The sequence below is a fragment of the Somniosus microcephalus genome, chromosome 33, assembly GCF_052327205.1.
Source record: "Somniosus microcephalus isolate GS21.2 chromosome 33, FLI_Smic_1.0, whole genome shotgun sequence".
Classification (NCBI taxonomy): Eukaryota; Metazoa; Chordata; class Chondrichthyes; order Squaliformes; family Somniosidae; genus Somniosus; species Somniosus microcephalus.
Genome location: NC_141019.1, coordinates 10,490,612 through 10,513,765, shown reverse-complemented (window position 1 = coordinate 10,513,765; position 23,154 = coordinate 10,490,612). Strand labels below are relative to the sequence as shown.

The 23,154-nt window shown below is 43.4% G+C and overlaps 1 protein-coding gene across 1 annotated transcript in view; it reads left to right on the top strand.

The window, feature by feature from the left end:
• The window catches only part of LOC147096963 (SWI/SNF complex subunit SMARCC2-like), a 166,174-nt gene extending 143,310 nt beyond the window's left edge, over window positions 1–22,864 (top strand). Inside the window, exons 10-12 of the mRNA XM_085972519.1 lie at window positions 8,197–8,327; window positions 17,602–17,661; window positions 22,632–22,864. Coding sequence (XP_085828645.1) covers window positions 8,197–8,327; window positions 17,602–17,661; window positions 22,632–22,864 — 424 coding nt within the window. The remainder of the gene's footprint in view (window positions 1–8,196; window positions 8,328–17,601; window positions 17,662–22,631) is intronic.
• Window positions 22,865–23,154: the final 290 nt, after the last annotated feature.

The following is a 23,154-nucleotide window of genomic DNA, read 5'->3' as shown; positions in this document are numbered from 1 at the left end:
TGTTGCCCTTCCTCTCTCTCTCTCTCTCTCTCTCTCTCTCTCTCTCTCACGCTCTCTCAGTTGCCCTTCCTCTCTCTCTCTCTCTCTCTCACGCTCTCTCTGTTGCCCTTCCTCTCTCTCTCTCTCTCTCTCTCTCTCTCTCTCACACGCTCTCTCTGTTGCCCTTCCTCTCTCTCTCTCTCACGCTCTCTCTGTTGCCCTTCCTCTCTCTCTCTCTCTCTCCGCTCTCTCTGTTGCCCTCCTCTCTCTCTCTCTCTCTCTCGCTCTCCCTGTTGCCCTTCCTCTCTCTCTCTCTCTCTCTCACGCTCTCTCTGTTGCCCTTCCTCTCTCTCTCTCTCTCTCACGCTCTCTCTGTTGCCCTTCCTCTCTCTCTCTCCCACTCTCACGCTCTCTCTGTTGCCCTTCCCCTCTCTCTCTCTCTCTCTCTCTCTCTCCCTCTCTCACGCTCTCTCTGTTGCCCTTCCTCTCTCTCTCTCTCACGCTCTCTCTGTTGCCCTTCCTCTCTCTCTCTCTCTCTCTCTCACGCTCTCTCTGTTGCCCTTCCTCTCTCTGTTTAAAACAATTGCTTTATTCAGCCGTACAGATAATTTCATGGAGGCCAGGCCAACACTGACAGCTATAATATCAGAAGAACAAACTGTCACTTTCAGAAAATAGTCACTTTCTCAGGAAGCCAAAAGTCACAGATAATATAAAAACTATAAAGCCTATCCTTACCTATAATATCAGATGGGCAGACTCCTCCATCTGAGTTTTTATGGTGAAGATGAAGAAATATAAAGTTTGAGAAGATTAATTTAGATTTTTTTCTTCTTTTCTGAGACTAACTGCTGTAGTAGTTAGTGCAACGAAAAGGTATTACCAAAATAAACGTTTAAATTCAGGACACTTATCCTTGCTCCAAACCTGAATAGTCGTTGCAGACTTTGCTGCTCTTACATTATTGCTTTTGAGTTGTTTATTTCAGATGCGCATAAATAAAAGAAACTGCTCTGACCATTTCTAATGCATTACAACATATCTAAACATTAAACAATGGAAACATATCATTGCCACACATGCATGCAACCCCAAAAATCATTGGGAGGGAAGGCAAGCTGAACAAAAAGCAAATGCTCGAAAAGGTGCAAAGCTCCTGAGAGGGGCTAGGCCTGTGGAGGCAAAACTTATTGGACAGTTTTCCAACAGGACATGGGTAATTTTATGGGTAAGTTTAAAGATTTTTTTTGTGAGTTTAATTTTTTGTGTGTTTGTTATATTCCAAACCTTATATATTTATATTGTGATCCTTGGGATACTGAGAAACAAGATGACGACCAATTAGATTTCATTTGTTCCCCTTGTCCTTGATAGTTGTGTTTCTGGTAGCTGTTGACTGCTGGTTCTTGATTGTTGTGTTCATTACCTGCTTCCCACTTGCTCATTAGTAGGTTCGTTTCCAATGTTGTTGCCATTTAATCTATTTTTATGAATACATGATATTTGAACGAGTCAGGTGCTAATGTGACATACACTTTGCTTGTGCGATGCTGTCAATTTATAAGGGTGCACGCCAGAGGCAACACTTCTGATGATGTCGATAGATTCCAAGGGTGCCATGAGAATGAGTGACCAAAGGATGGCTAATACTTTTAATAATTTATTTTCCTCCATGTTCATCAAGGAAACTATGGGTTACCTTCCCAATACAGAGGTGGATAGGCTGAGAACACTAAAAGAGGACAAGGCACTCAACCTAGGTGGACTGCACGCAAGAGTACTTATGGAAATGGTTAAGGATTCATTGGAAACAACAGTAGTACCCAAGCATTGCAGAAGGGCAGCTGTAACACCAATATATTACAAAGGGACATAAAGATAACCTGGAAAGTACATGCCAGTGGGCCTGATGATTAGTAGTTAAAAAATTACAGGGCATCCTGAAGGACGGAACAATGAAATAGGGAGTCCACATGGCTCTATGGGAAAGAGATTAGGTAGGACAAATCGAATACATTTCATTTGAAGAGATAAAGTGGATTTGAGGAACCCAGTGGATGTTAAATACTTACATTTTAGCAAAGGTTTTGACATAGTGCCATATAGGTACAGGGAGGGGTTTCTGGAGTGGATCAGAAATTGGTTCGATCGAGCTTCTTGAGAATGGAGGAAGGCAAGCTCCTCAGGGATTAGTGCTTAAGCAATGGTTATTTACAATATACCCTCAATCCCCCTGTACAGTTAATATCACAGTACTCTCAATCCCCCTGTACAGTTAATATCACTGTACTCTCAATCCCCCTGTACAGTTAATATCACTGTACTCTCAATCCCCCTGTACAGTTAATATCACTGTACTCTCAATCCCCCTGTACTGTTAATATCACTGTACTCTCAATCCCCCTGTACAGTTAATATCACTGTACTCTCAATCCCCGTACAGTTAATATCACTGTACTCTCAATCCCCCTGTACTGTTAATATCACTGTACTCTCAATCCCCCTCTACTGTTAATATCACTGTACTCTCAATCCCCCTGTACTCTCAATCCCCCTGTACAGTTAATATCACTGTACTCTCAATCTCCCTGTACAGTTAATATCAGTGTACTCTCAATCTCCCTGTACTGTTAATATCACTGTACTCTCAATCCCCCTGTACAGTTAATATCACTGTACTCTCAATCCCCCTGTACTGTTAATATCACTGTACTCTCAATCCCCCTGTACTGTTAATATCACTGTACTCTCAATCCCCCTGTACAGTTAATATCACTGTACCCTCAATCCCCCTGTACTGTTAATATCACTGTACCCTCAATCCCCCTGTGCTGTTAATATCACTGTACTCTCAATCCCCCTGTGCTGTTAATATCACTGTACTCTCAATCCCCCTGTACTGTTAATATCACTGTACTCTCAATCCCCCTGTACAGTTAATATCACTGTACCCTCAATCCCCCTGTACTGTTAATATCACTGTACCCTCAATCCCCCTGTACTGTTAATATCACTGTACTCTCAATCCCCTTGTACAGTTAATATCACTGTACTCTCAATCCCCCTGTACAGTTAATATCACTGTACTCTCAATCCCCCTGTACTGTTAATATCACTGTACTCTCAATCCCCCTGTACAGTTAATATCACTGTACCCTCAATCCCCCTGTACTGTTAATATCACTGTACTCTCAATCCCCCTGTGCTGTTAATATCACTGTACTCTCAATCCCCCTGTACTGTTAATATCACTGTACTCTCAATCCCCCTGTACTGTTAATATCACTGTACTCTCAATCCCCCTGTACTGTTAATATCACTGTACCCTCAATCCCCCTGTACTGTTAATATCACTGTACTCTCAATCCCCCTGTGCTGTTAATATCACTGTACTCTCAATCCCCCTGTACTGTTAATATCACTGTACTCTCAATCCCCCGTACTGTTAATATCACTGTACTCTCAATCTCCCTGTACTGTTAATATCACTGTACTCTCAATCCCCCTGTACCGTTAATATCACTGTACTCTCAATCCCCCTGTACAGTTAATATCACTGTACTCTCAATCCCCCTGTACCGTTAATATCACTGTACTCTCAATCCCCCTGTACTGTTAATATCACTGTACTCTCAATCCCCCTGTACAGTTAATATCACTGTACTCTCAATCCCCCGTACTGTTAATATCACTGTACTCTCAATCCCCCTGTACCGTTAATATCACTGTACTCTCAATCCCCCTGTACTGTTAATATCACTGTACTCTCCCCCTGTACTGTTAATATCACTGTACTCTCTCCCCCTGTACAGTTAATATCACTGTACTCTCAATCCCCCTGTACAGTTAATATCACTGTACTCTCAATCCCCCTCTACTGTTAATATCACTGTACTCTCAATCCCCCTCTACTGTTAATATCACTGTACTCTCAATCCCCCTCTACTGTTAATATCACTGTACTCTCAATCCCCCTCTACTGTTAATATCACTGTACTTTCAATCCCCCTGTACTGTTAATATCACTGTACTCTCAATCCCCCTGTACAGTTAATATCACTGTACTCTCAATCCCCCTGTACAGTTAATATCACTGTACTCTCAATCCCCCTGTACCGTTAATATCACTGTACTCTCAATCCCCCTGTACTGTTAATATCACTGTACTCTCAATCCCCCTGTACTCGCAATCCCCCTGTACAGTTAATATCACTGTACTCTCAATCCCCCTGTACTGTTAATATCACTGTACTCTCAATCCCCCTCTACTGTTAATATCACTGTACTCTCAATCCCCCTGTACAGTTAATATCACTGTACTCTCAATCCCCCTGTACTGTTAATATCACTGTACTCTCAATCCCCCTGTAGAGTTAATATCACTGTACTCTCAATCCCCCTGTACAGTTAATATCACTGTACTCTCAATCCCCCTGTACTGTTAATATCACTGTACTCTCAATCCCCCTGTACAGTTAATATCACTGTACTCTCAATCCCCCTGTACAGTTAATATCACTGTACTCTCAATCCCCCTGTACAGTTAATATCACTGTACTCTCAATCCCCCTCTACTGTTAATATCACTGTACTCTCAATCCCCCTGTACAGTTAATATCACTGTACTCTCAATCCCCCTCTACTGTTAATATCACTGTACTCTCAATCCCCCTGTACTGTTAATATCACTGTACTCTCAATCCCCCTCTACTGTTAATATCACTGTACTCTCAATCCCCCTCTACTGTTAATATCACTGTACTCTCAATCCCCCTCTACTGTTAATATCACTGTACTCTCAATCCCCCTCTACAGTTAATATCACTGTACTCTCAATCCCCCTGTACTGTTAATATCACTGTACTCTCCCCTCTACTGTTAATATCACTGTACTCTCAATCCCCCTCTACTGTTAATATCACTCTACTCTCAATCCCCCTGTACTGTTCATACATCCTCAATGCAGTGTTTATTTTTTCTAGCTAGATGATGGTTCTTGTTGAGCCAATTCTGATTCAATCTGGAAAATTTATCATCTCCTCCATTAAACCTTTAACATTTTCTGCCACTGTGCAGGAAGAGCTTTGCTGCATGCCCTTTGAAAATCCAAAAACTGGAATGGGTGGATTACCCTTGTTCATTGTTAGTTAACCGTTCAAAGAATTGCAGTAGGTTTCTGCTGAGCACTGTCGACTCATGGTTTCCAGCATCTAAAACAACATATGGTCAGATGGTTCTGGCTAAAACTAATGCCAGATTTATTTGCAAGGAATATAATTACACAAACAAAGGAATACAGCACGTGTCCGGCAGCGCATTATTTGATTTAGCCAATACGTAAATGTTTCAAAACAAAATAACGGAGTCCAATATTATCAGTTTCCTTCAAAATCTTTTAACTGAGTGTCTAATGAATATTATGTGGATGCTTGACTGCACTGAGTCTTTCTCAATTTTGTAGCATGGAAACAGGCAGGCAAATAGTGACTGTAAATACAGTAAATAACTCGCATCTATTATGCAGTTGCTCTGGCCCTCTGAAAGGCAGAGTTTTCCCTAAGTTGACAAAGTCCTTTCCAAAAGCAAAGTAACTGCAATATAATTCCTTATCCCATCTAATGCTATCCCCTCCCTTTCTGTAGCTGCAATCTCATTCCTTATCTCTTCTGCTGCTCTTCCCTCCCTTTCTCTAGTTCCTATAATATTCTTTCTCAATAGAGCAACTCGCCCAAACTCTCTTTGTAGGTGTAACCTTATGATGTATTTCATACCCTCTCAATTCCAGCTCTTGGACCATCCTCTGCTGACAGCCATGTTTCTTAGATGACAATAATATCCGTATTCTCACCAGTTAGGAATCCCTCTAACTCCAGCACTTCATTCCTGATGCCCCTTGTTTATATGAAGATTTAAACCTGTCTCTCAGACATTCCTTTCCTTACTTGATTTTTCTGCTATGTTGTCATTAATTTTATTTTCTGTTCAGTCTGTTTGTTTACCGCTACCCCTACCTCTCTTGTTCCAATCTTCCCCCATTGCCCTATTTACCCTCTCTGCAAGGACATGGGTACCAAGCCAGTTTAGATAAACTACATTTTACATCTCCCCTGTCCCAGAACAGTCCCATTGACCAAGGCGTGAAACTCTTCCTTCTACACCAACTCATCCAACACATGATGCCAGCAGTAATCTTGAGATTACTACCCTGATGGTCGTGCCCTTTAATCTGTAACCTAATTCCTCAAACGCTCCCTGAATTACCACCATCTCACTTTATACTCTGTCATTGGCTCTTATGTCGCTGTTTACTTTCCCTTTCTCGATGTTTTTCCACCCATTCCTTTGTTATGTCCTTTCAGTGGCACTTTGGCGGCATACATAATTCAGGCCTCCCTGATACAGCTGCAACTCTGGCTGTCTGATCCCCAATTCTGGAATGCCCTACCACACCATTAATAGATACCAGTTTTCATGGTTGGTGTGTCTCTTTTCCCTATGGGTAACCTCTTGGTTTCCCACCCCTGTCCCTTGTCCTTTTCATAGGTGTCAAGAACTGTGTTAAGGTCCAGGCCCACGGGGTTTTGTTCCAGCTCTTTCTGCTCCCCCTGCAGGCAGTCAGATTCAAGCTCTACTTCAGTATCCCTCTCAGTCTATTGAAGACCACCTTCTGGAACAAGGTGTGTTGTCGAGCGTAGCCAACTGGTCCTTGAGCTCGGCCCTCTGACACTCATCATGTGTACTCCTCGTGGAGTCTTTGTAGATTCACTTGTTGATTCACTTCACTCGATGCCACACACATCACTAAACTAGCTCCTCGTCCATTTCTACATGACTAATTGCGGTGCTACTCTCGCATACTAACTCTACAACAAATGTTCTCATTTACCTGCCTTGGAGTTGTAGATTCATCCATCTCAGCACTATACTCATGCTCAACCCAGGCCAAATTCACACTCTTATCTTCACTCAGCACAAAATCCCCCTGTCAACTGCTTTCGGCCTCTCACAGTTGAAGTGGTTGCTGGACAGGTTAAAGGTCATTCCAGCCATTCCATAGCTCCTTTCTGGCCATTCCTCAATCAGGTTTTGGTTGATGGTATTTACAAGGCTGCCACATGGAGTAATACACATTTACTGAATATTACTATCTAGGTTTGCTGTACAGAATAATGTCTTTGGCAGGTCATCGTGGCGGCTGGAGTTACGGCTTCTAAATTAGTGGTAGTTTGGTAGCGTCTAGAGGATAGTTAATGGAGTAAAAGTAGATTACCTACTTTGTGTGTGCTTCTTCAACTCTTTGAATGATCTGCATCCTCCACATGCCATGCTCCCACACAGACAATCATTCAGGAGTATAGGTTTTTGGATTGCGGTTTGGCAGTTAGTCAGCTTCTATTTAGCTTGGATCAAAACACAATGGCGCGAGCCTTTATACAAAGTCAGTGCAGGAAACTCCCTATCTTAGATGTTATGCCAACATTTGATGTGCACATGTAGCATGATTTCCTCAGCACTAACCAAATTAGCTTCAAAACAAGATAGGTCATCTGTCTTTATGGGAGTTGCTTCAACTTCCAGAAGAAATTGAATATATGGTTGAAGAACAAGTGTAGCCTATGTACTTTGGGTCTTTGTCATCTCCATATTTCTGTCCATGACATAACTGGAATTCTAATATTTTCAGCATTGTTATCTGTAGTTGTTCACATCCTTTGGGAACTAAAATTGACAAGAATCTGTGACACTGAAAATTGTGCAGGTTCTGTTGGAGGGATCAGAGTCATTGAGCTCTTCTTGTTGTTCGGTGCTTGTAGGCCATAGTTAACCGAAGTGAAACTCGAGCATCGCTTCCCAGCAGCCCAGCTGTAGCCTAATTGGCAGCACAGCAAAGTGATAGAAAATTCTTCAATTCGCAAACCTGGAGCCAGGTTTATTTCAGCTGCTGTTGGACATTGGGTACAAATTGAAATGCTGCCTTACCTGTTTCCAGCATTTACATATTTTGATTGGGGCCCTCTGGTAGCAAAAATCCTCTTCTGCATCATTACAGCACAAGATTGATTGAGTGTAAAATACACAAGGACCTTGACGGAGTGACAGTATTGGTATCTGGAGCATTTTCCACATTCAGTGAATGTAGCTGCTCAGTAATAGAATAAAGAAAGAGTTAGAATGTTGTACTCTTGAGCGGATGACCGCATTGCACCTTGTTTTAAGACGCAGTCCTGCCACACCATATGCCAAGTCAAAGCGAGGACATCGAGAGGAGGACCAAGAGGACCTGACCAAGGACATGGATGAACCCTCCCCTGTCCCCAACGTAGAAGAGGTCACACTACCGAAAAGCGGTAATAAGTTTTTCTCGTTTAATGCTTTTAGTCACTTTGAATTTATATTGACCTATTGATTGTACATGATGCTGTGGACGTTTGTTCAATTGGAAGTAGATCGAGCTGCTCAAAGTTCATTTTTGAATTGTCCCAGAGACTAGCCACTTCTTCTTTTTAAAAAAAAAAAAAAAAAAAAAAAAAAAATTGGCCCTTAGTGTTAGGGGGGATTAAATACGTGGGGTTACGGGGATAGGGCTTGGGTGGGATGGCTGTCGGTGTAGGGACCGGGTGCTAGGGTTTGGATGATCAGCCATGACCTCGTTGAATGGTGGAGCAGGCTCGAAGGGCCGAATGGCCTACTCCTGCTCCTAGTTTCTATGTTTCTCAAGTCCAAGTTGGATTTTGTTCCAGATACCAAAGCTGAAGGGCCAGTGTTCACACTGAATGCACTGCCCAACAGCCACCCAAATGACTTGATTGTATTTCTGCTCTGCTGTACTGCAGTGACAGGGTGGAGAACCAGAGTCAGTTAATATTTTCAAATGTACATTGTAGAACTTAACAACCCAACCTTGTATTCTATCCTGTTACTGTTGATTTGTACACTGTACTGTATTAGGTACAAATTTATCAAGTGTAGCATCAAACAATGTTCACTTTGGGAGATCATTTTTGATTTCCTAAATGTGCAATCGTAATTAGAATATTTCAGGGATTGATTCTGCCACTTTCAAGGTTTTATAACCAGCAGCTGTGTATTACTGATACTTACTACAAACTTATCCATGTCGCTAGACTTTGTGTCCAGGCCCAGATAATCCCTAATACAAAAGCAAAATACTGCAGATGCTGGAAATCTGAAATAAAAACAGAAAATGCTGGAAATACTCAGCAGGTCAGGCAGCATCTGTGGAGAGAGAAACAGAGTTAATGTTTCAGGTCAATGATGAAAGGTCATCGACCTGAAACGTTAACTCTGTTTCACTCGCCACAGACGCTGCCTGACCTGCTGAGTATTTCCAGCATTTCTGTTTTTATTCCAGATAACCTCTGGACTGGAGAAATAAATTGGGTTCAGATCAGGAATAAAAACAAATGAAATCCTGTTTGATGCAACGGTTCAGGATAGTCAGAAACTGCTTATAGCCAAACTGATGTCCCACAGGATAGTCGCAGCATCACAGAATGCGAAAGGAAAAATATGGAGACTCAGCAATTTATATCAGCATTATGATTCTAAGTCTCTGTATAAACTGTGAAAGTGGGAGGGGGGGCGGCTTCAAAAAGCTCATTTATTCAGTTTTAATGATGTTTACAGATCTCTTGATGCAATTCAGGCTTTTAAAGTACCTTTGTACAGTGACCCAGTCACTGATTAGACCGAACCCTTGTACAGTGTCTCAGTCACTTATTCCAGGGGTGGCTGGCGTGTCACGGGGCCTACTCGGCAGGTTTAGTGTATCACAGGGCCCCACAATTAGACGACAGTCCTCTTCGCAGTCCACCACTGTCCCTCATTGAAGACTCAATACCCTAGAATGGTAGGCTGCTCCATTGTGGCCTCACATCAAGAGACTTTGGTTGCATTTCTTCCCTTAGCTTTTGGGTGCCTAAGGCCTTGCAGTAGTGACTCTCTGGATACTCCACACCCAGGAGGAACTCTGGCAAGGGCACCATCTGTAGTGCTTCCTGGTGAAACGGGGGACAGGTACATTAGATGTGTGGGCCCTAGAGATTGTCTGAGAGGGATATTCTCTTTTGTTAATGAACATGGCTCTGAGGCTTTGTGAGGTAGTCCTGTTGGATCATTTGCGGGATCCTATCATACATTTGTATAATTAATGAGTTCCTCCCCAAACAGGCTTCTGCTCAGATACGGTGTAGTTCCCAAAAAGAGAAAGGGGATCAGCGCATATTAAAAGAAACTGGGGAAGATATAACAGAGGTAGCATTATATAAAAATTAATTAGAAAAGGGAATAGTGCCAGAGGACTGACGGAGAATTAATGTTATTTCTATATATAAAAGGGGAACTAGAACAAGTCCAGGGAACTATTAGACCGGTTAGCTTAACATCGGTGGTAGGAAAGAATATTTACTGAAAGATGCAATAGAAAAACATCTAGAAACTGAAAATATAATAAAGAATAGTCAACACAGATTTCAAAGGGGAAGGTCATGCTTGACCAACCTTATTGAATTCTTTAAAGAAGTAACAGAGAGAGGAGAGAAGGGTAATGCAGTAGTTGTAATATATTTGGATTTTCAAAAGGCCTTCAATAAGGTACCACGTACTAGACTCATGACTAAGGTCAGAGCACATGGAGTCAGGGGACAAGTAGAAGAATGGATAGCAAGCTGGCTACAAAACAGACAACAGAGAGTAGGGATTAAGTGTAGCTACTCAGACTGACAAAAGGTTGGAAGTGGTGTTCCACAAGGATTGGTGCTGGGACCACTGTTGTTCACCATTTACATAAACGGTTTGGTCTCGGGAATTGGAAGTACATTTCAAAATGTGCAGATGGCACCAAATTGGAGGGTATAGTTTCTACTGAGGAAGACAAAACGCAAGATGACATTAATAGACTTGCAGAATGGGCATGTAATTGACAAATTAATTTCAATTTGAATAAGTGTGAGGTAGTACATTTTGGTAGGAAGATTAAGGAGGCCACATATTACTTGGAAAATAAGAATCTAAATGGGGTAGAGGAACAAAGGGATCTAGGGGTACAAATATACAAATCACTAAAAGTAGCGGCGCAGGTTAATAAGGCCATAAAAAAAGGGCACTGTGGTTCATTTCTAGAGGGATAGAATGGAAAAGCAGAGAAGTTACGTTAAACTTGTATAGAACCTTGGTTAGACCACACTTTGAGTAATGTGAACAGTTCTGGTCTCCATATTATAAAAAGGATATAGAGGCACTGGAGAAGTGCAAAAAAATTCACACGGGCAATACCAGAACTGAGAGGGTTTACTTATCAGGAAATGTTGAACAGGCTGTTGGTTCTTTTCTCTAGAAAAGAGAAGTCTAAGGGGTGACCTAATAGAGGTCTTAAAAATTACGAAGGGGTTGAGTAGAGAAGGTGTTTCTACTTGTGGGAAAGACCAGAACTCAGGGCCATCAATATAAGATAGTCACTAATAAATCCAATAGGGAATTCAGGAGAAACTTCTTTACCCGGAGAGTGGTGAGAATGTGGAACTTGCTACCACAGGGAGTGGTTGAGGCGAATAGTCTAGATACATTTAAGGGGAAGCTGGATAAACACATGAGGGAGAAAGGAATAGAAGGATATGGTGATAGGGTGAGATAAAATAAGATGGGAAGAGGCTCATGTGGAGCATAAACGCTGGCATGGACCAGTTGGGCCGAATGGCCTGTTTTTGTGCTGTACGTTCTTTGTAAGTCCTGGAGAGGGGCTTGCAGCCATAGACCTAAAAGATATCTACTTCTGCATCACATGTGGAAGTTCTTCAGGTTCAATTTCGAAGGGGAAGACTATCAATACAAGGTATTGCCATTTGGCTTCTCAGCAGCCAGGATGTTTACAAAGTCCTGTGCATAGCCACAGTTTACCTCAGGGTGTAGCATCTCCATGTATATTCATATCTGGTTAATTGGTTTATCAGATTGTGATGGGGGTCGCAACTCCACTCCTACCGGACGCGAGTGCACCACTAGATGTCAACCCAGTATTTAGAGGCTGGAACTCTGGTCTCCGCTCGCCAGGGCTGTCTGGCGTAGGGCTCAAACCCATAACAAATTGCATTTATATAGCACCTTTAACGTAGCAAAATGTCCCATTTGACCTTCTGACAGGCAGCAATTCCAACACTGAGCTAAGGCTCACTCTATTGATCTTCACAAATTAATGTACACACCCTTCAAACATATTTCAATATCAAAGCAAAATACTGCAGATGCTGGAAATCTGAAGTAAAAACAGAAAATGCTGGAAATGCTCAGTCGGTCAGGCAGCATCTGTGGAGAGAGAGAAACAGTCAACGTTTCAGGTCGATGACCTTTCGTCAGAACTGGAAGAAGTTGGAGATTTATTAATATCAAAAGCTTGTTAAATGCATGTTTACTGTTAGTTTTGACTCCATTAGTGGCCTGGAAGCGCTCTAGATCAGCTGTATTTGATTTTCCATTCTGACTGGCAGGTCCTGGGAACTCACTCCAATATTGTACCAAAAGTTGCTCTCCAGTTTTATCTGGGCCAAGATATTGCTGTCTCAATACTTTATATGCAGTGAGGAGTGGAGTGTGCTTTGCAATATATAGATGCTGTCGAGCTCTCAGTTACTACTAGAATGAAATTACTCTCAACATACAGAATGAATTAAACGTGAATTAACCTTTTCCCCCTATTGTTAGAGCACCCCCACCCCAGAACATGTTTACTTTGTGCTTTCAGTGAAATTAGAAATAATGCTGAACTGAAAAGCAGTCAGAATGCACCTGCAGTAATGGTGCTGAAGCACGAGTTGACTGGTATAAATGGGGCATTGTGGCCAGTTTCGATGTGGATTCATTATTTTACGTGACAATAGGGGAAGAGTGCAAAACCTGCACAGCTGAAGAAGCCACGCTGCTTATAGCTGACAGAAATGCGATCTGATGAAGAGGCCTTTTCAGGGCAAAGGGCCAAGCTCCTCCCAAACTGAGGGTACCGCAGGCTTGAGAGGCAGTCAGGCAGGCACACCTGGAATGATATCTGGAACAAGGTGTCTTCAAGAAAAAAATCAAAGTTTAGTGGCAAGGTTGAATGTAAATATCCCAAGGGTGTCAGAATACATGGTGTTTACTTGAATAGCTTCACAAACTGTATGGTTAACCTGAGTTAATCCAGTAACCTACAGTAAAGGGAACTAATGAAGATTGTTGAGAAGTATTAGAGCAGGCCAATAGAAGAAAAATAGAAGGGTGAAGCTGAGATAGATTGATGCTTGCCTATCCTTATACATACATAAAATGTACTCGGTCAACTATTCGAAGTTCAGCTGCCAAGATCCTTTAAATTGTATTAAATTATGCATAAGGCTATACACAGCAGGCTGCAGCCTAAACTACTCACGATATAGTATCCACTGCTTCAGTGCACCTTGTTGTTCTCCTTGCAGAAGGTGGCATTCTACAAGAAGCAGCACCTCAATAACTAGTGGCACAAACGCTCTTACCTGCTTCAAGAAGCGATGATGGGAATCATAGAATTAGAGTTCTTAGAGGGGCTGGGTGATGAGCAATTTGGTCGAAATGAGCACAAGTTGATTTGTACAATTAACTGTGCTAATGGATACAGTTAAGCAATGATTGCACCTCATCACGAAAAATAGCACCTACTGTTTGTGCAACAAAAATGTTCCTAACCCTGCGCATGCATTTATCGTGAATCAGCTTCTATTTCCATAGAAATGCCTGAATCCAAGAAGCATCAATTGGTCACTCTGGACATGAAAGCCTCAGCATGGCATTCTGCATCACTGACACAACAATAAGTGGGTACCAGTTCAGATGGATGGTTTCAGTGACTTAGATAAGGAAAGGGCAGAGGTGGTGGTTGAAGACAGACTGGCTTCTGCTGAGCAAAGGCCTTGCATGGCCACAGGTGCTGCCCAGATGCTTTATTATTGTCAACTATAAAACTGAGGGTACTTTCTGAGCATGAACGGGCGAACAGGGGTCTTGTCTTCTTCCAGAGTAACATTCTGAAATCTACTGCCCAGTTTTGCATTGTTGAACAGCAAGTAACATCTGTGGCATCTGCGAGGGAGACCTCAGGCATGCAGAAGACAACCACAATTGGAGCACCTCTCGTGATGATGCCGAGATTTTGCCAGATCCACAGTACATGATGCAATAACATGCTTGGAGGCATTATTCAGGCAGCCATGAGTGAGGGATTCGGAGACCTTGTTGCAGTGCAATGGTCTGTGCTTGAACAGAGAGCTGTAGTCAGCGTGAGGGCTCGGCCTCCAGTAGGGGCGTCTGACCAGAAGTTCAGGTGGGTGGCTTGAAAATTGCCACCAGTCCCTGTCCATCAAGTGACAAGAGAAACTGGTCAAAGCATACAGGCTCCACAGCTGAAATTGAACAGGCTATTCCTGGCACACAGGCAAGACCATCTGAGTCTATAGTGCACAGCGGTAGATGGCCAGAGGAATCACAAGCAGATGTTCAGAAATCCTCCATGCTTAACCCTTCCAATAAAGTATCATTTAGAAGTAGTTTAGGAGAAAGAACCTGGGGCATTAGTACATGTCGCACAAGGGGACAGCACAGAGGCATCTCGTACTAAACGCACACTACATATCATCATTATTGGAAACTTGTTTCGGATGAAGTACCACACCAAGGCCCTGTTTACTGCTGGACGTTAAAGATCCCATGACACGAAGAGCAGGGGAGTTCTCTGGTATCCTGGTCAACATTCATCCCAAAACCATAGTCAGCAAAAAAACATTATCTGGTCATTTATCTCACTGCTGTTTGTTGGACCCTGCTGTGCGCAAATTGGCTGCCGCTTTTGCCTGCAAAGTAATAGTGACTGCAATTCAAAAGTACTTAATTGACTATGAAGCATTTTGAGACGTCCTAAAAACATGAAAGGCGCTATGTAAATGCAAGTTCTTACTTTACTGAAATAGAGACACAACATATCCACTGAAACTTTGCAGTCATGAGTTCTGCATTTATCTTCATAATATAAAGAGAAGCAAACTAATAAAACTAACTGTGAAAGAATAAGAAATGAAGGTTTGTGAGTTCATACAATGGTTCCGAATAATACAAGATTGCCTCATTGATAGCCTAGTGAGTCCATTCTGCAGGAGCAGTAGCTCCTCATCTTCTGCTGACTCGCCATCATCAACATCCTCCTCCTGATGCTGTGCTTCATCCATAATTAGACAGATAATTTGTTTCATGGCAATGTCCAGCATGCAGAACGTCACTGCCATTCTTCCAACTCTCTCTGCGGCATATTGTAAGGCATTCTGGTGCAGCCCAAACATTGGAACTGCTTGAGTAGGCCAAATGTTTGCTCAGCAAGGTTCTTATCGTTCACATGTGCTTCCTAAAAGGCTGTTTGCTGTGTGGTGCAGAGCTTGTATAGCAGTGTCGGGTCAGATTTTGAATGGATCACCCGCCCGATTTTCATTTCCATTCAAATCAATGGAATGAAAATCAAGCGGGTTGTATAGAGAGTGGGCTATCCACTGCGCCAGTTCACTGCTCGAGCGGTGATGGTGACGATGACCCCCATGTCTCTGAGGAGCCAACTTTCAGCCAGTTGTCATCCCAGAATAATTGGGGAATGCGCAGTTCTGTTAAGATATGAGCCTTGTTGACCATCCCTGGAAGCTATGCAATGACCTGAAGAATTCGAAAACAGCAGTCGCAGACCATTTGCACATCAGTAATTGCGCAAAAAGTGGCTGCAACGTTTGCCTATATCACAACAGTGACTGCACTTCAAAAGTATTTCATTGTATGTCCTGAAGATATGAAAGGCGCTATATAAATGCAAGATTTTTCTTTTCTCTTCATAGTGGGATGGTTTCCTGATGGCCATAGGATGTTGTACAGGTGCATGAATGCAGTTGGCACCTCAGTTAAAAGGACCCTGTCTCCCTCTGCACTCTGGCATTGAATGTAATGTAACTACCAGCATGTCAAAACAGGGCACCTGTGACCTTCCTTATGGAATAGTAAACAGTGAAGTGGCTGATCGTTGTGATTCCTCCTGCTGGTGCCTGGAAGGACCTTGTGGCATAAACATTTGGTGCAGCCTTCACTTTTATCACGACTTGCAATGCATTGCTGATTCTGGAAGAATGCACAAATTTTTCTGTGACATCCCTTGTGAAGCATAGCCTCTTTACAAAGTGAGGCTCTGTCCCCTGTTGATACACAGCCCTGGGTAGCAGTGAGTTTTGGTGGTCCTCCTATTGCCTGGGTCCTCCCTGTTCCTCCTTTCCTGTTTCTGCTTCAGCATGTCTAGCATACTGAGACTTGCTGCAGTGGTCTTTGAAACAGTTGAGTATCTCAATTGAACATCTGCTACTTTGCTCCATATTGGACCACCATCTGCTATTTGAAAACCATCTTTTATTTGAGTATCAGGAGGGCTGTGCGCGATTAAAATCAAGGCTGAATTCATTGCTGATCAATTTTAGGAGCCCAAGAAAAATTGAGACCACTCATGAACACTAACACATAATATTTCTACACCTTAATACATGTTCAGTGCATGTGCTAGATCTGTGTCTCTTGTGCAAAATAGTTTTGGAAGTTTTGAGACCAAAGACAAGCCAATGAGCAACTAGCAGATAGCTCAGTGGCTAGTTCTGTACTCTGCATTATCATCTTGCAAGAAAGAAGCCCGGGGGAAGGTTAAAGGTCATTCCACCTGTTTCATTGCTACTTCCTGGCCATTTTGCAATCAGGCTCTGATCGTTTTCGCAGAGCTGCCATCTGGAGTAATCTTCAAGTTTACTGAGCATTACTGCCTGGACTTGATTGCTACACACCATAGCAAATTTCTGGTAGCTGCTGTTCTAGCTCCTCAGCAAGGGGGCTCCTTATCCTGAATTTGCACTGCTTTGGTACACTCTGACATTACATGGAGTATGTTTAAATGAAGACAGATTACCTACCTTCTAGAGCCTTCATTCTTCATATGATACGCATCATTCACACTTTTTGTTTGTGTGCTAAGCAAATGGTTTCCCCAGAACTTATCAAGCTAGGCTTTCATATAGTGGTGTGTGGAGGATACATATCGTTTGAAGAATGAAAAAGACCCTATAAGGTAGGTAACCTATCTTTCTGATAAGACACTGTTTTGAATAAACTGATATGTATAATCCTTTCCCAAGGTTTTTAGCATATGCAATCAGGAGAGCACATTCACTCATCCACCAACCGCGCCCCCCCCCCCCCCCCCAACCACGGGATTAACCATGTCTCACTACCAACCAGTGACATACTAAGCACACCTCACACTGCCATCAGGTCAGTTGGTAAAGCTCAGATTACAGTTGAATGTTGAATTCAAATTTAGATACAGAACAGTCTTCAGTGCCTCTTTAAAGTGTGGGAGTATAGAAGGAAGGAAGCTCAAGCAACGTGAGTGAACTTGGGTACAGTTCCCTTAAAACTGCCAGTCTTCATTTTTGTTACCTGCTGTGGGTTTATCGCAGACTCTGGGATCCTTTCTGAATGTTTGCAGTTGTTGTAAAATACTTTGCAATGTTTATATCTTCAGATTTTGTCTTTTAGTGAACACGAAGAAAGATTCTGAATCTGCTCCAGTGAAAGGCGGCACCATGACTGATCTAGGTAAAGAATAATCTATCTGTCTATCTAACTATTTGTCTATTCATCTCTGCCTATCTATCTCTACTTTACTCTCTCTCTCCACCTATCTATCTATCTCTACCTCTATCTTTCTGGCACTCTCAGTCGATCTATTTACCTATCTCTCTCCACCTCCATCTCTCCACCTATCTGTCTATCTATATCCCTCGATCTATCTCTCTATCTAAATTTTAGCAAAAACAATTATAGCACCCTTGCTTCTGGGTCAGAAGGTTTAAGTTCCATTCCAGCCCATAATCTAGGCTGAATTTCCAGTGCAGTACTAAGGGAGTGCTGCATTGTTGTAGGTGCCCTCTTTTGGATGAGATGTAAAACGAAGGCCCCGTCTACTTGGTCAGGTGAATGTTGAAGATCCCATGGCACTATTCAAAGAAGAGTGGCGTGGTGTCCTGGCCAACATTTAACCCTCAGCAAACACAATCAAAGACAGAGTATCGAGTTCATTTATCTCATTGCTGTTTGGTGGTCAGAAGACACTGCCCTGCAACATCTAGTCCCTGACGACTATGTGTGCAGGAAGTGTGTCCAGCTGCAGCTCATGTGGGACCGCATGACGGCCCTTGAGCTGCAGGTGGACTCACTTTGGAGCATCCACGATTCTGAGAGGGGTGTGGATAGCACATTTAGTGAGTTGGTCACACCGCAGGTTAAGGCCAGCGTAGACAGTACATGGGTGACCAAAAGGCAGAGCAAGGGCAGGAAGGTAGTGCAGAAATCCCCTGGGGTTGTCTCCCTTAGCAACAGGTTCACCGCCTTAGGTACTGTTGTCGGGGGGGGTGACACATCGGGGGAAGGCACCAGCAGCCAGGCTCATGGCACCATGACTGGCTCTGTTGCAAAGAAGGGAGGGAAAAAGAGTGGCAGGGCTATAGTAATAGGGGATTCGATTGTAAGGGGAATAGATAGGGGTTTCTGTGGTCGCGACCGAGACTCCAGGATGGTATGTTGCCTCCCTGGTGCAAGGGTCAAGGATGTCTCGGCGCGGGTGCAGAACATTCTGGAGGGGGAGGGGGAACAGCCAGTTGTCGTGATACATGTTGGTACCAACGACGTAGCTAAAAAAAGGGAAGAGGTCCTACAAGTAGAATTAAGGGAGTTAGGAGCCAAACTAAAAAGTAGGACCTCGAAGGTAGTAATCTCTGGATTACTACCAGTGCCACGTGCTAGTAAGAGTACAGAGAACAGGATAGTTAGGCTAAATACGTGGCTTGAGCAGTGGTGTAAGAGGGAGGGTTTTAAATTTTTGAGGCATTGGAACCAGTTTTGTGGTAGGTGTGACCTATACAAAAGGGACGGTCTACACCTGTGCAGAGATGGAACTGATGTTCTCGGGGTAATTTTTGATAAAGCAGTTCGGGAGCATTTAAACTAGTATGGCAGGGGGCTAGAAACCTATGTAGTGAAATAGAGGAAAGTGAAAGGCAGACAGAAATAAATGATAAAAGGGTGAGGAACAAAAAACAAAGGGCCAAACTAATTCATAAAAAATGTGAGCATAAAAAAAGCCTGAGGGTTTTATACCTTAATGCGAGAAGCATCAGGAACAAGGTAGATGAATTAGCTGTGGAAATAGAGGTTAATAATTATGATCTAATTGGGATTACGGAAACATGGTTGCAGGGTGAGCAGGGCTGGGAGCTTAACATACAGGGGTATTCAGTATTTAGGAAGGATCGACAAAAAAGAAAGGGAGGAGGGGTAGCATTGCTAGTAAAAGAGGGGATAAATGCAATTGAAAGGAAGGATATTAACTCAGTTAATACAGAATCTATATGGGTGGAGCTAAGAAATAGCGAGGGGCGAAAAACATTAATAGGAGTGGTATATAGGCCTCCAAATAGTAAAATAGAGGTTAGGGAGGGCATCACGAGGGAAATTAGAGAAGCGTGCAATAAGAGCACAGCTGTCATCATAGGTGACTTTAACTTACATATAGATTGGACTAGCCTAATCAGTAAAAATAATGAGGAGGAGGAATTCCTTGAGTGTTTGAGGGATGGTTATCTGGATCAATATGTCGAGGAACCAACTCGGGAACAGGCTATATTGGACTGGGTACTGTGCAATGAGAAGGGACTAATCAGTAATCTTGTTGTACGGGGACCCTTGGGTCAGAGCGATCATAACATGATCGATTTCTCACTCGAAATGGAGAGCGAAGAAATTGACTCAGAGACTAAGGTCCTGAATTTAAACAAGGGGAATTATGATGCCATGAGACGGGAACTGAGTAGGTCTGAGTGGACAACGTTCCTGGGAGGACTGGAGGTAGATAAACAATGGCAAACATTTAAAGATAGAATGACAAAATTGCAAAAATTGTTTATACCAATCTGGCATAAAAGGAAATCTAAAAAGGTGACTCAACCGTGGATAACAGGGGAAATTAGAGACAGCATAAAATCCAAAGATAGGGCGTATAAAATAGCCAAAAAAAGCGCCAGAGCGGAAGATTGGGAACAGTTTAAGATAGAGCAAAGGAGGGCAAAGGGCATAATCAAGAGGGGCAAAATAGCTTACGAAAACAAGCTGGCGGAAAATATAAAAACTAACTCCAAAAGCTTTTATAAGTATATCAAAAGGAAAAGACTGGTGAAAACCAAAGTTGGTCCATTGCAGTCAGATACGGGGGAATATATAATGGGAAATAAGGAAATGGCAGATCAACTAAATGCATACTTTGGGTCAGTCTTTACGAAGGAAGACACAAAAAACCTCCCTGGGATATCGGGAAAAATAGGGACATTGGCAAAGGAGGAACTGACGCAAATCAATATCTCTAAGGATATGGTGTTAAGGAAGCTAAAGGGATTGAAGGTGGACAAATCCCCAGGGCCTGATAACATGCATCCTAGGGTACTGAAGGAGGTGGCCCTAGAGATAGCGGATGCACTAAGGATGATTTTTCAGAATTCATTAGACTCGGGAACAGTACCGATGGATTGGAGGGTAGCTAACGTTACCCCACTATTCAAAAAGGGGGGTAGGGAAAAAGCAGGTAATTACAGACCTGTAAGCCTTACATCAGTTGTGGGCAAAATGCTGGAGTCCATCATTAAGGATGAAATAGCGGAGCACTTAGCAAATGGGGACAGGATAGGACAGAGTCAACATGGATTTACAAAGGGTAAATCGTGCTTGACTAATCTATTGGAATTTTTTGAGGGAGTAACTGGTAGAATAGATGGGGGAGAGCCAGTAGATGTGGTGTACCTGGACTTCCAAAAGGCCTTCGATAAGGTCCCACATAAAAGATTAGCATGGAAAATTGAGGCTCATGGGATAAAGGGGAAAGTTTTGGCGTGGATAGGGAACTGGCTGTCAGATAGAAAACAGAGAGTTGGAATAAACGGCTCATTTTCTGAATGGCAGGCAGTAACAAGTGGGGTACCACAGGGATCTGTCCTGGGCCCCCAGCTGTTCACAATTTACATTAATGACCTGGATCAGGGAGTCGGATGCAGCATTTCCAAATTTGCAGACGACACTAAACTAGGAGGGGGGGTGGGCTCAGAGGAAGAGACCAGGAAGCTCCAGAGCGATTTGGACAGACTGGGCGATTGGGCGGATAAATGGCAGATGCACTATAATGTGGACAAGTGCGAAGTTATCCACCTTGGGTGCAGGAACGGGAGGGCAAATTATTATTTAAATGGCAATAGATTGGGAGAGGGGGAAGTACAGAGAGACCTGGGTGTTCTTGTACACCAGTCACTGAAGGCGAGCATGCAGGTGCAACAGGCGGTCAAGAAGGCAAACGGTATGCTGGCCTTCATAGCAAAAGGGTTAGAATACAGGAACAGAGATACCTTGCTGCAGCTGTACAGGGCACTGGTGAGACCACACCTCGAGTACTGTGTACAGTTTTGGTCGCCTCATCTGAGGAAGGATGTTCTTGCCATGGAGGGGGTGCAGCGGCGATTCACCAGGCTGATACCAGGAATGGCGGGAATGACCTATGAGGAGAGACTATGTAGTTTAGGGATGTACACACTGGAGTTTAGAAGATTGAGAGGGGACCTCATAGAAGTGTATAAAATTCTGACAGGTCTAGACAGACTGGATGCAGAAGGAATGTTTCCCTTGGCGGGTGAGAACAGAACTAGAGGACATAATTTAAGGATAAGGGCTAAACCATTTAGGACAGAGATGAGGGGGAATTTCTTCACTCAGAGAGTGGTGAACCTGTGGAACTCATTGCCACAGAGGGCAGTGTACGCCAGCTCATTAAATATATTTAAGAGGGAATTAGATATATTTCTACGGGCAAAAGGGGTTAAGGGTTACGGAGAGAAGGCGGGGACGGGATACTGAATTAAAGGATCAGCCATGATCTCATCGAATGGCGGAGCAGGCACGAAGGGCCGAATGGCCTACTCCTGCTCCTATCTTCTATGTATCTATGTATCTTCCCTCCCCTGAGTTAACTGCGTTATACTTAAAGGATGGAGCCCCATCTACAAGGGAACTTAGCTCAGGGCAAGTGGTCTGTGTAGCAGCCTGCCTGGTATTTCAGTCAGTTGGCACTAAGATCAGTAAGGTTGGCTCTGGAACATTTGCAGACCATCGTACAGGGCAAACTGGTATGTGTGTGATCAAACATCGCTGTGGCGGTCCACTAGCACAGGTGTCCGACCTGTGGCCCCTGAGCCCTGGCAATCCATCTCGGCTTTACTCTTGGGGTGTGTGGTGGATGTAGATTATTTGAAGAATAATGAAAACTACAAGGCACGTAAGCTACTTATTCCCCCCACACCCATCGCTTCACTGCAGAATGACTTCACATTCTTGTTCTCGACCCTTATTTGACAGAAACGGGAAAGAAGCTGGTTAATACTCTGGAATTACAGGGTGCTATTAAAACCATTTATACTACAGGCTGTAGGGATTCCAGCCAGACAAGCAGTACTGATCTCTGTTTTCTCTTCCAGATGAACAAGAGGATGATAATCTGGAGACTGCAGGCAAGGTAAGAGTGCTGTTCATGCATCGTTCCTGTGCACTCTGTGTCACCTCTGCTGTTAGTTCTGCAAGGAGCGGTTGCCTTTCATCAGTTTTTTTTTTGCTTTTAAACATTTCTTTGAATGGGCAGCACGGTGGCATAGTGGTTAGCACTGTTGCCTCACAGCGCCAGGGACCCGGGTTCGAATCCGGCCTCGGGTGACTGCCTGTGTGGAGTTTGCACATTCACAGAATCACAGAATCACAGAAACCCCACAGTGCAGATAGAGGCCATTTCGGCCCATCGAGCCTGCACCGACACATATCCCACCCGATCCCCGTAACCCCTACACCAACACATATCCCACCCTATCCCCGTAACCCCACGTATTTAATCCCCCTAACACTAAGGGTCAATTTATCATAGCCAATCAACCTAACCTGCACATCTTTGGACTGTGGGAGGAAACCGGAGCACCCGGAGTAAACCCACGCAAACACGGGGAGAATGTG